This window comes from Diadema setosum, chromosome 1, assembly GCF_964275005.1.
Source record: "Diadema setosum chromosome 1, eeDiaSeto1, whole genome shotgun sequence".
Classification (NCBI taxonomy): Eukaryota; Metazoa; Echinodermata; class Echinoidea; order Diadematoida; family Diadematidae; genus Diadema; species Diadema setosum.
Genome location: NC_092685.1, coordinates 42,730,858 through 42,744,612, shown reverse-complemented (window position 1 = coordinate 42,744,612; position 13,755 = coordinate 42,730,858). Strand labels below are relative to the sequence as shown.

At 38.7% G+C, this 13,755-nt stretch overlaps 1 protein-coding gene across 1 annotated transcript in view; it reads right to left on the bottom strand.

Moving 5' to 3' along the window:
* Positions 1–13,755, bottom strand: part of LOC140230814 (ras guanyl-releasing protein 3-like) — a 134,249-nt gene that overhangs the window by 3,448 nt on the left and 117,046 nt on the right. The window contains exons 9-13 of the mRNA XM_072310957.1: positions 13,629–13,726; positions 13,453–13,454; positions 4,934–5,109; positions 3,556–3,636; positions 2,175–2,279 (exon numbers count right to left, since the gene is read on the bottom strand). Of these exons, the coding sequence (XP_072167058.1) occupies positions 2,175–2,279; positions 3,556–3,636; positions 4,934–5,109; positions 13,453–13,454; positions 13,629–13,726 (462 nt within the window). The remainder of the gene's footprint in view (positions 1–2,174; positions 2,280–3,555; positions 3,637–4,933; positions 5,110–13,452; positions 13,455–13,628; positions 13,727–13,755) is intronic.

Below are 13,755 nucleotides of genomic sequence, written 5' to 3'. Positions count from 1 at the left end.
CCCTCGGGCCAAGAGTCTAGTGGGCAAAATTTGTGAGTGTGTGTGTGTGTGTGTGTGTGTGTGTATGCGTGTGTGTGTGTGTTTTGCAACTGCATGTTGAGATGAAGGGAATCCTCTACCAAATCTAGTCACCTTTTCCTTTCCCATTAGCTTACAATACTTGAACTTTCTCGGCCTCAACCCACTTTCTGTACCTGCGCATCCCGGGGGCGTGATTGCGCCGCGCAGGAAGCGAGACGAACAAGCGCCAATTTTAGGTTTTTCTCCACGAGCCGTCATTAAAAGATGATTTATATCATGCTGCCAAGGGTCACTGGACGTCCCCGTTTCTTTGCAGCACTCACAGACAGCTGTAAGACTTCGGGCCTACATGGCGGCGCGACTCATGATTTCTTTAAATCAGAACGATGATCTGCTTTTCCAACTTTTCCAGATGGATTAGGAAATAGGACAGAGCTCATGGAGGTCCCTCGGAGACCTCTTCCTTGTTTCTTTAACCCGTTGAGGACAGACTGATTTTGCTGCAACACACATTTCCCACAGACACCTGCCCGAGTTTAGTCGGGACTCGTCTTCAACGGGTTAAACAATATTTCATCTGTACTTGCTATTAGCCGAGAGAGGACCACTTTTTATATACTGGTAACAGAATTGCATGGACATGCCTGTAATACACAAGTTGATGAACATGGATTCCTTCAAATCTGCCTAAAGTGAGTTTCTCTTTACCGCCATTAAGACCTAGATTTCTTGTAAAATCCATAAAATCCTTACTCATATTCATATATCTTATGCGCACATTATCCTCCACTATGTATGCATGATATGATAATGGACTCTGAAGGCACATGTAATGGGCCGAATGCATAAAACAAGCAATTGCTTGTAAGTAATTGCTTCAAGAAAAAGCACAAGCTCGTCTAGTAAAAAGTGTAGCTCAAGCAATTGCTTAAATACATATGCATAATCTTTTGCTTGTGCACATACCTTTTGCTTGCATTCAGCAAGCAATTGCTTAGGGTTCGAACAATAGCGTCACGCTTGTGCGAACACTGTACGTCTGAGAACAAAGGCGTGTTTCGTATTAGGTATTTCATAGGGGCATGTGTGAGCTGGAACCTGACATAGCAGTATATAGTGATCATAACAACGCTCATATGAAATACACACACACACACACACACACACACACACACGCGCGCGCTTATACCTTTTGCTTGTCCCGCACAAGCAATTGCTTGCGTTTTCAACAAAAGGGACGTCACGCCTGTACGAACACAAGAACAAAGGCGAGTGTGGCAGCATGCATTTGAAAGGGCATGTGTGTGCAGAAACATTTCCTGACATAGCAGAAGAGCTATGAAATGACACTCATAAATGTACACACAGACGCACACACACACAAATATACACACACTCGTATTACTGGCTGATTCCCATCACTGCTTACAATAGCCCGCATCTGCCAGATCGCACGTGGAGAGACGTCTCCTTGCTCTCCACCGAAGTGAGACATCCTACCTGTTTTTCATCAAATTTTGCGTGCTAACCACTGGACATTCCCATTGTTGAAATGAAAAATTTCTTACTCTACTTAAGAGTAATTTCTTGTAGATTTATACCACTCCTTCACAATTGTTGTCTTTCTTCCATGAATATGAAAATGATACTTAAAAGGGAACGTCCCAGATAAGCAAAAGCTCAAGCTCATTTTACAGAGCTTGGAAAATCGTAAGCAATTGCTAGCAAGAACTAGCGAAAGGTATGTTTTATGCATACGTTTTTAAGCAAATGCTTGGTCTCTAAGCAATTGCTTGCGGACAGCAAGCAATTGCTTGTACTTGCTAGCAAGAGCTTCTGCTCGCAAGCAATTGCTTGTTTTTATGCATACGGATTCGAGTAAAAGGCTAGCACAAGCAATTGCTAGCGTTTATGCATCCGGCCCACTGTCTGATCAAATCTGATACCCCACAATGCTGTTAAAATGCAGGGAGGAAAAAAAAAAAAAAAAAAAAGCCAGGCTAGCACTGTTCCTTTAACCCACTGTTGACTGAAACTTTGTGGATCCTGTGCAAAGCCTATGGCAGTTTCTACTGAAGCAATCAACGGATTTTAAAGGGATTGTCATCACTAATCCATTTTCGTCAAGGAAATCTTCCAAAGGTGTGACTTACCTCTACCATGGCAGACACATGTTTAGTTATCGTCTCCTGGTCGGCGTGCCTTGACCCTCCGGCTGCCCACTCTGGAAATATCGCTGGCTTGGTCGGGGTAGGAGGCTATTTAAAAAATGTCAACAAATAAAATAAAGTTATAATAATAATTATACTAATCATGCAAAGAAGAGGAAAAAATGAGATTGTAGATGTCTGTAAGATTAATGTCAGAAAATGTGGACTCGACAGAAAATTTTGCCAATCCTGATCATTATTGCCAATTTGAAGATGGCTTAAATAAATCATTGTCATTTCTTGGATGGTTCAGTGGAGAATTAAATTTGCAAAAATGTGAACACTGCAAATATATTTCACACTTTCAGTATCCAACGTTTTAGCATGCTGCTGCCCTTAAAGTGTACATAAAATGTACTCTTCTCAGTAAAAGCAATTTGCAGTTCAGCATAATCTCATGAAATCTATATAACGGAAATAGCCATAAAATGATCAGGACTGCGTATGATCAAATGACGTGGATTCATCGAATAGACTAATTGACGTCATTGACATTAGCTCTTCCTATTCAGATCCAGATGATTTATCTCTAAACTGTAGCTGTAATGACCACATTTCAAGAATCTCATTAATATATGCACTGCTGCTGACTTTGCTGGAGGCAGCTGCGGAAAAAACAAAAAAATTAGATGAGCAAATGCCAAAGTCGATTCACAGAATATGTGATTTGCGCACATGAAAAATGAAGGTCATTGAAGAAAGTTTTTTTGATTAACTTGCTATTGACTTCCAAATGGAAAGATTCCTCAGGCAAGCTCTATCTATCTGTTTTGTTATACAGTATACTCCCATTATAACAAAGTCCTCGGGACCGGCAGTTTTCTTTTGTTATATCGAAAGGAGTGCACTGTATGTTGATACTAGTTGGAACATACATGTAGGTGAAAGTGATTCATCAACAATGTTTCACAAAGCTCTCCATGCACTTCAATTACAATGATTACAAAAATGGCGTATGCATGCTTCACTACAAGACCGTTCAATGTTATTTGAAAGTCTGTGGTGCAGGGGCCATTTGAGGCATACACAAACCATGAACTGGCTTATTGTCTTATTCTCCACTTCCAAAAAAAAAAAAAGTGACTTTGTCAGAGAATTCCTGAAAATGTCACTGATTAAAATGACCACAGTGGTCAACAACCCACAACGAATAGACAAAATAAAGTACACACACTATACAAGATGAAAGCATATACTTTTTGTTACTACAATATATTCACTTTTTTTTTTAATATACACCTCATATTAGAAAGAGCTTAATGATGATTTCTACTCATCTGCGACAAGCAGCAAAGTGCAAGGGACCAAAATTTGATTGACTCACCGTACTAGTGGAATTCCTGGGTTCCCTTGCTAGGGAGAGCTCATAGATTTCATCTTCTGTATATTGCAGGTCTAGTGATGCCTGTGGAGGAAAAAAAAACCCCACAACAGATAATGTATTATGTCCTGCAGTCAAATAGTGATAGATGGACAGATAGATAGATAGATAGACAGATAGATAGATAGATAGGTAGATAGATAGGTATAGGTAGATAGGTAGATAGATAGATAGATAGATAGATAGATAGATAGATAGATAGATAGATAGATAGATAGATAGATAGATAGATAGAATGATAGATAGGTAGGCAGGTAGATAGATAGATAGATAGATAAATAGATAGGTAGATAGACATAGATAGATAGAATGAGATAAATAGATAGATAGATATTTGTCTTATTGTGTACTATAAGTTTGTATGAGTGTGTGCCTTTAAGATATTCAATGTATGTACAAACATGGACGATGATACTATGAATTAAGGCACCTTTAAAAATACATGTATACTTTAAGTAGGGGTATGCATATAGTTTTTAATGGGAATGAGAATTACAATGATGTACTTCACCATAGTTTAATGCCCTCTACCCTTATACTGTCCTTGTATCTCTGATATGACAAATGTAAGGACACACGTGTGAATGTGGTTTTGGACACGCTGTAACAACAATCCAGTCGGCTTGTTGAAATATTATTCAACAGCCCACACATGACACGTTTACACAGTTGTGTAAACACAGCATTGAGCAGACAGCAAACACATTTCAGCAAAAATGGAATCGATTTGGGCTGTTCTAGAGGGCATAAAACAGTATGTTGCGGCCACATACTCTCACGTGGGATTCCACAAAAACGCAGAGTGAGATGCGACTGTTGAGGCTACAAGGCTCTCTGATGGGCCGACAGATTGTTTGGGATCCACGTGGTCCCCACATCCCCCACACATTCACATCTGAGAGTGTGCAAGCCTTTGACATGATGATCTGGGTTAATATCTCAAAGTTGTTTCGCTTCAAATTTATGTGCCAAACGCAGGACTCTCATTTTCAAACCGTTAATCCAGCAGTGTCTGCTTACTCTAATAAACATATCTGAGTCACTGCTGTATTACAATTTTTGAGAGTTAAATGGATATAAACTAAAACCACACAAAAGCAAAACTTCACAGACAAAATGATAGGACACAGTCGACTCTTTCACCCCCATTTCACTTTCACAGCGCTTTACCTGGTGCAAACTATTTCAAAAAACTCGAGATAAATCTTACGAATTGCTCCATGCAACCCTTTGGGCAACACTGCCATCGAGGTTACAAACAGTACTGCTCCATCAGAAGAAAGAAACTTAACACTAAACTAAAATCAAGTTGGTCACCCACCCTCAGCATGTTGACCAGGTCCATATTGGCGGCCAGCGGCGGCTTGGCGTTCTGGAGCTGCATCAGCTCGGCGAAGGTGACCGAGAGCTGTGCCATCTTGCGCATGTTCAGCTGACCGTCCTCCATCTTGTCCTGTAGCGCCGTGTGGAGCAGAATCAGATCCTTGAGATGCACCCCTGCAGACGCAAAAGAGAATCCGCCGAAAAATTGAATTGCCATGGCGGCGTTTACAGTGATTGTGACTGATATCCTTTTTTCCCCCCCACATGGATCTTTTGGTTTAGTTTTGTCCCTGTTTGGCTGGTAAATTTAAAGTTGTCTCACACCAATGAATTTTGAAGTATGAGCACAATCAACATCTTCTTTGTTTGAATAAAATTTGACTGAATTATTTGTGAGTCATCTAATGAACTCTTCTAATTTGTTTACAGCATATTTCTTTTACAATAGATACCGGTAGGCAGAACAACAGTAAAATTGTACTTCGAAGCAGGCAGCAGGGGAAAAGTTACATTCAACAGACATAGGAAAGTCTCTACAGTAATGATGTGGAGGTGGATAGATTAACATTTCAGTAAACAGTACATGTTTTTGGATATTCTGTGATCCCTTTTTCTTTGATTATCATAATTTGATTCCAATAATCCCACAGTGATCCCACGGAAAGATTATGAAGGAGAGAGAGCGTTACGCTAGCATCAATTTCAACGACTGAAGGCACGATCTAGAAAATTTGGTATTTGCATGCGACACTGCTAAGTCATCTCATGTAGCTTAGAATCAGCCTAATCACATCACTATCAACTCAATTAAGTGCCATGCAAGCAGTACGAGGAAGGGAGCTAGGGGATCACTGGGGATGACAACCAAAAAAAAAAAAAAAAAAAGAAGAAGAAACAAGAGACCCGCGGGTCTAGCGCTCACCTGAGTATCGCAAGTTCACCTTTCACGCAGTCACTAATTTAAATTATTCACAGCTCTACTAAAATTTGACCAGGCACTCTCAAGTAGAAGATGAAAATGTACAATAAGGGCCCACATTTTTTAAGATTCCTTAATTTGGGGGGATTGGGGCCCCCTGGGGCCCACTGGGTGGGGCATGGTGCCCACTTTCATAAATTGAGATCCTGACCCCCTAGGGATGCTACCTGCCAAGTTTGACAAAAATCCATCATGAGGTTTTCAGGAAGAAGATGAAAATGTACAATTCAGGCCCCCATTTGGACCTTCCCAACCCCCCCCCCCCCTTGCCCCCAAAAGGGGCACCCCTGGATCTGCTATGAACAAACTTGAAACTACAGTCATTAATGTACTCACTCATAGTATTATCTTAGCTCTATCACTTCTGATTCTAGAGAAGATTTGTAAAGATTCCTTCATTTTGGGAGGTTTGGGCCCCCCTGGGGGCCCCCTGGGTGGGGCATGGTGCCCATTGTAACAAAATGAGATCCTAACCCCCTAGGGATGCTACCTGCCAAGTTTGGTGAAAATGGGTCATGGGGTTCTCAAGAACAAGATGAAAATGTACAATTTAGGCCCTATTAGGACCCCTCCCCACCCCCCTCCCCTGGGTCGCAAGGGGGGCACCCCTGATTCTGCCATGAACAAACTTGAAACTACAGTCATCAATGTACTAACTCATAGTATTAACTTAGCTCTATCACTTCTGGTTCTAGAGAAGAAGATTTTTAAAGATTTCATAATTTTGGGGGGGTTTGGGCCCCCCTGGGGGCCCCCTGGGTGGGGCATGGTGCCCATTTTAACAAATTGAGTTCCTAACCCCCTAGGGATGCTACCTGCCAAGTTTGATGAAAATTGGTCTTGGAGTTTTCAAGAAGAAGATGAAAATGTAAAAAGTTTACGCACAACGGACAACGGACGACGGACGACGAACGCCGGACGAAGGGCGATCGCAATAGCTCACTTGAGCCTTTGGCTCAGGTGAGCTAAAAAACCACAATTACCAAACTCTTTTTCTGCAGCATATGAATAGACAGAACTCACATCTGAGAATGTGCTATTACAGCAGCTGGGCAGAAATTATATTACTTATTAGCACACAGGCCGTCTACCTCAGGACTACAAAATTGAAGATTTATCATTGCTATCTGGCATACCCACCAGGTAAGCCACTTTCCATTTAAAGAACAACCAACAAAAAGACAAAATAATTCAATATCAATAGACAGCTGTTAACTTACATGCAAATTTTACAAAAATAACCATCATGCCCAAGGCTATTTCCTATGAAATGAATTCTCATGAAGACCATTCTAAACGCAAAGCCAAAAAGTGAAAGTAATAATAGTAAGAAGAATAGTTATTAAAGACATGCTGTTAGTAGACTACAGTAGATAATTTTCTTCTATAACTGTTTAAATGCTTCCAAATCTGTATGGGGGTGTGAATGCATTAATGTGCTGCACAGAAGCTACATAGAAAATAGTAGTTCTTCATCATGCAGCCATTTTCTTTTCGATAGTGCAGCAGTTGCATTCTTTATGATTCCTCCTCATTCAAAGATATACATGAAATCATACAGACAGGTACATCATCTTCACACACTTGGAATTAAACTTGTATACCGAGTGAAAGATCTTTATAACCAGGGAGGTGAGACATCTCCCCTCCCTGCTATAACACAGATGTTGCGCCTCTAAACACACAGAGGTACAGTGTATTACACAGACCTATTTGTCTCCTCTTGCATTGCAGCTGCCTACCACATGCTGTGTATGAGGTACATTTGGTGGTATTTCTAATTTTTGCATATTTTGCAAGATGACACATTATTCAATAAATTAAAAGTTTGCAAAAATGCATGCATGCATGCTGTATCGTATCCATTTTTTTTTTTTTTTTTTGCAATGGGACATCTATTTCTCGTCAAATTTTTGTCACTGCGGTTCATGAATTGTGAATTCAACCATCTGCAAAGATGTCTTTCAAGTCCTGATTTATGCGCATTGTTTGAAAGTCCAGATTTGCACAATAAATCATTCTCACAAAATATAATACGTATATGGAAATCTAACCTGGGAAAGCTATAATTAAAGTACTGTATAAGCTGTTATTTTCGCAAGGGTTTAATTTTCGTGAATTTCACGAATCACAGTTGGATCGCAAATTTAACAACACACGAAAATGTCTCCATGCACTGTGGTAATAGAGCATTAACGTAAGCGTCAGCGTCGATTCGCAAAAACAGCATCACGCGAAAATGTCTATGACCACGTTATTCGCGAAAATATCTGTACGCGAAAATAACAGCTTATACAGAGTAAGTTCTAATAAAGCCAAAGTTTGAGGAGGAACCAATTGCAAGTGGGTGCTGGAATAACAGCTCAGTGGGTTACAGCAACACGCAAGGGTACAAAAATGGACTATTTAGTTGACACCCCATTTCGGTTCTGACTGTGCTCCATATCAACACTTTACTTTAATCTTTAACTCCATTACTGCATAAAGGTGGGGCCTACATTCTTCAACCAATGAACTAACTTTGCATAAGCTTGAGTGTGCATTTTCATGCAGTGTCATTACATATTTTTTAATCTTCTACATATTTTCAATCACAAACCAAACAATTTCATAGGCTTCTGCACCCGAACACTTGTCTATCTGCAAATGCAAATAAAGGAAAGTGAATTAAAGTGCAAAAACAACTGAAATGGAAGATTGCTAGCATGCAATAAGTAGGTTTAAACAGCTTTAAAAAACAACAGATTGGCACAGAAGACAATACTACTCTACTCCATGCTCTCAATATCAGAAATAAGGGACTTACCTCTAAACACCGCAAAAATGTCAATGGCGGGGAGAAAGTAGAAGGAAAACAACAAAGGATGAAAGAAGTGTTAGTATACCCCATCCAAAGGTTAGTGACCCCTGATTACCAAGTTGGCACTCAACATGAGGGAAATTGCAGACTATTTGTGAGATTGAAGATCCTTGGCTCATCATTTCCACTCATCTATAGCAATATCATGGCAATTATTATGATTATCATCATCATGACAATCACAATTTCAAAAATTGTTGTTTCTCCAACCTCGTATGACTACCAGATGCAACCATGTAGTGGTAGTCACAGTGGTGGTTAGTAGTCCTATTAGTACCAGCACTAGAAGTAGGAATAGTAGCAGTAGTAGTAGTATCAGTAGTAGTAGTAGTAGTAGAAGTAGCAGTAGTAGTAGTAGAAGTAGTAGTAGTAGTAGTAGAAGTAGAAGTAGTAGTAGTAGTAGTAGTAGTAGTAGTAGTAGTAGTAGTAGACGTAGTAGTAGTAGAAGTAGTAGTAGTAGCAGTAGTAGTAGTAGTAGTATAGTAGTAGTAGTGGTAGTAGTAGAAGTAGTAGTAGTAGTAGTAGTAGTAGTAGTAGTAGTAGTAGTAGTAGTAGTACTAGAAGTGGAAGTACAAGCAGTAGTAGTGTTAGCAACAGTAGTGGGAGGGGTAGTAATATTGGTAGTAGTATGTAGTATGAGCCGTATTACAATAATAATAATAGTAGTAATAGTGGCAGTAGTAGTAGTAGTAGTAGTAGTAGTAGAATTATCAAAGTAATTGTAGTAGTTGTGGTTGTAGTAGAAGTAAAATTCATACTAATAAATAAAAAATGAAAATAAACAGATGATCATGACATTATAAATGTATTTCTATTAGATAGTATTGATGCAGTAAAAGACAAGGAAATTCAATCACTCAACCCCGTACAAAATTGAGCTGGTTTTGTTCAGGTGATTATAGGAAGAAAGAATTGCTTTACATGAATGCAGAGTTTGCTCAGATACAAGTCCTGCTATTTCTTGTGTCATTATCCGTAATATACTCAATAGGCAAGACTATCATGTGCACTGGCAGTGATGGAAGTTTTCAGTCAGTGGAACCAAGGGGGTTATGTGTAACATGGAGCAAATCTTCCTTTGAATCATAAAAAATGGTTACTCCTCAATTTTATCAGAATGAAAACATGATGAAAATGACGTTCCCATTCATTTTTTTTAATTACCTACATGTAATTCATTAAAAATATATTAACAATATACAGTATTTGAATTGTTGGCATAAATACATATATATACACATACACGTATATTACATACAACATAAAGATTTTCCATACCATGATATCAAGCACTTTTGAACAGGTGATGAACAATTGTCTCACAAACATATAATCATCAACAATACAATAACGTCAACAATAATCGTGTCACTATAACTTTTTAATGCTAGGAAGAAAAAAGATCCCAAAACTCCACCTTAAATCTGTCGCTGCCTTATGCCTGCTTGACATTGGACATATCATCCATGTTAATCCAAAAAAAATTGTCACACGAGCCAGCAGCATTTGAGCAGGAACATGCAAGCATCAATGACCCGCTCTTGTTTCGCCACCCGACCGTGACGGCTCGCATTCTTTTTTTTTTTTTTTTTTAAGGGACGGTTGCACTTTCCATAAACAGAGCCGGGAAATGACAACAAATCATTAGCAGCCAAAGGAGGGCCCAATGAGGCAAGGCGACGGGAGTGTGCCGCGATCAAAACAAGGGCATAAATCATCCCCTCCCCTCGATCCCTCTGACGTAGGCCAGGCTGGTACACAGAGTGGTGTTACTGTATTTCACTGCTCCTGAAAAGACTGGTGCTCAGACTGGTAGCCTAAGCACTACTAATCAACATCGCTGCGCATTAAAGGCATTATTTACCATTTGCAGATAAAACAAAAACTCAGATTTAGTGCTTCAAAATAATTCTACAATGTGAGTTAGGGATAGAAACAACCACTGTAAAAATGTTCATCAGTATAACTAATGCTTAGTGTTGTTAGATATATAAAATGTGAACATAAATAGCTATAATAAAATTGTTTCTAAACTAAATACCCAACAGTTATGGTTTACTCAGGAAAATAGAGATATCTCCTCATATTTTAGGCTTTAAGGCAAAATTTTTGTATTGTGGAATATTCTGTGATGCAACAGACCTATAACTATTAAAAACAAATTTTAAAACACTCTTCCCAATGGTAAACAATATCTTGGATTATCTATCTCAGATTCAGAGAACACGTTTCTGACACAGGGTGGGATACTGCTCCTTTAAAAGGCTCCTCAAATTTCCTTTGAAGTTTTGCACATAGAATGAAGTCACTCTTCCAGAGAGAACACAGACATGGAACCCTTTTGGATCTATTTTCTATTCTTGATAAAAACAGACAAGAAGATACCCTAAAGAATACTAGTACTTATGTAAAGGCCCCAAGAAAATAGACCCCCCTAATTTTTTAGAAGTTTCTAGATATATGCATTGGTATAAATAGGGAAATTTACCCTCACAAGTTTATTCCACCCACCCCTGAAATCAGAGTGGAGTTTACCCAGTCCCTTCAAATTCTAAGAAAAATGTCTTCATCATGATGGATGTGGTTTTGAGCTCCACACTTTCATCCCTGCATCCATCGTGACTAGACGTGTCATTTTTCCCTTCCTTCACGTAAGAAATCTTACTTCTACTTCCGTTCAATTATTCTAAATCATTCTTTCTGACTGGTAAATTTGGCGAATTCTATGACATTTATTGGTTGAAGTTCAATTGCATTGTTCCTCACTCAGTAAAAGAGGAATTAAGACTACATATGATGTTCTCAGTGAAGTTATTGATTAGTTACTTATTATTGTTTAATGCCGGATATATGTCTGCTTGATTATGATGTGCTAGTGATTATATGAATATATGAGTGTATGTGTCATTATTAGATTTCTGTAGTGATTTAACAGTTTTTCATTCTGAAAGACTTAAAATTGCTACTTAAGCTGATTTAGTTTCGGATTAAGTACTGCTAGTGTGAGTGTGAACAAGCCATAGGCTGTGCAATCCAGTGTAGAAGGATGAGTAGAGCAGTCAGTGTAAACACTCTCCTAGGTGGCACACAAAGATGCCAGTAAGCTTATGCACAATTTACTAATCATTCTCATAAAATTTACTACTAGTGGACTGTTTTGCGTAGAAGCACACAGTAATTCATCATGATAAAAATACCAATAAAGCAGTATTTTACGATGCCACAAAAGTAGTCATATCCTGACATTACTAATAATTGCTAAAGTTTACTAATAGTTGGTAGCTGTGGGTAGGAATGTAGCACACTATGTATGAACACAGTAGGAAACCACAATATAGCTAGGGCTGTGTTTACACTGTATGTTCATATTTTTCAACTTCTTCATGAATGCCTCAGAAATTTCAGCACAGAGTACACATGGAGTACCCTTCTTAAAATCGTTTTACTAAGCTTGGTTATCCCCCTGATATACAGCAAAAAAAAAAAAAAAAAAAGAATGAATAGATAAATACACAAGTGAACATCATGCTCCATGTTTAGTATGGATGAATGGATGCAATAACATGTCAAGTGGTATTGATTTCCTGCCAAGACTTTTCTCTCAATTATGCATGATCTATACATATTTATGAGCTTGGCTGCATCGAAATTCCTCCCTTACTCCAAACTCAAAATCCATGCACGTCACACTGTAATTACATTTTACAAAAAGGACAAAAATTAAGGAAAAAAAGAAGGAAAAAATGCAGGTAATCAAATTTGTTTTGTGAGAAGGTTTTGCCACTGACATACACCCATAATTCAATATGCCCATGTCATGATATAAAACAAAATTATTCGCAGCTTTTATTTGCATTAGAGTCAGGAACTCATGCTCTTCTCTTTTCAAATCTCTTTTAAATCCATGCAGGCTCTGTATTTTCCTTTTTATAGCAATCACAACATTGCCTATCATTGGTCTGTGCTCACATACAGTGCCCAGTGCAATACTGTTCATCCACTTCAAAGACACTAAAGAAATATCCAATTTCATACTTGAATATCTTTTCATTGCAAGGACTTCCGTCCAAATCATCATGACAGCATTATCTTATAAGAATTTAAGTAAAGGTATGTTTATTGTGATGATAGAGGCATGCAAAATGGTGCAAAAAGTATGAATTGATAAATGAGTTTAACATCGGAGTCATTGTAAATTGGTGACATCAGCTGTGCTCTATCCATTTTTTTTGTGTGTGTGTGTGTGTGCGAACAAAAGTGCATGGCTCAACAGCGACAGCATTCAGTGGTATTTCAAAGTGCATGTCACATGAGAAGCGATTGGCCAATCAGATAGGTAGAATCTTTTTATATGTTGTAAAATATGTGGTAAATTATGGTGCTTAATTCAATCTTTAAATAAGTTCCATTATTGGAGAATTGAATGGACAATTGAATATTCAGTTGAATGCAAATAATTATACACATCGTTATATATGCTCGAAGTGACAATAACTTCTACAAAACTAGAAAAAAAAATATCAACAACAAAAATTCCCTTTACCTTGCTTTTAGAGAGGTCTCCTGTCTATCCAAAATGGATGCTTGCAACTCTAATCAGTTGCAGCAACAACAGACGCACATACTGTCAAGACATAGACTATGTTTTTTGACTCCTGCCACAATACAGTAGCAACACCACTGCAACTGACAATGGCTATAGCCTATCTTAATGAAACGGGGTACCTCCTTAATAGTGCACGCACACTTTTTAAAACATTCTTGGAGCAAAAGGATTCACACATTTGTCCTCGAAGGGGGACAGACAGTCTAATCAGTGTTCGGCAAATGTCAACAAGTGAGGGCAGTACTCACAGAATGGGGATCTTAAAGCCCCTTGCTTCCTGGAAGGCCTTGCGATAATTGCTGAAGTTACTCGCCGACGACAGTAGCTCCGTCATCTCTGAGATGACCTGCACAATGAGAAATAGACATTGTGTAG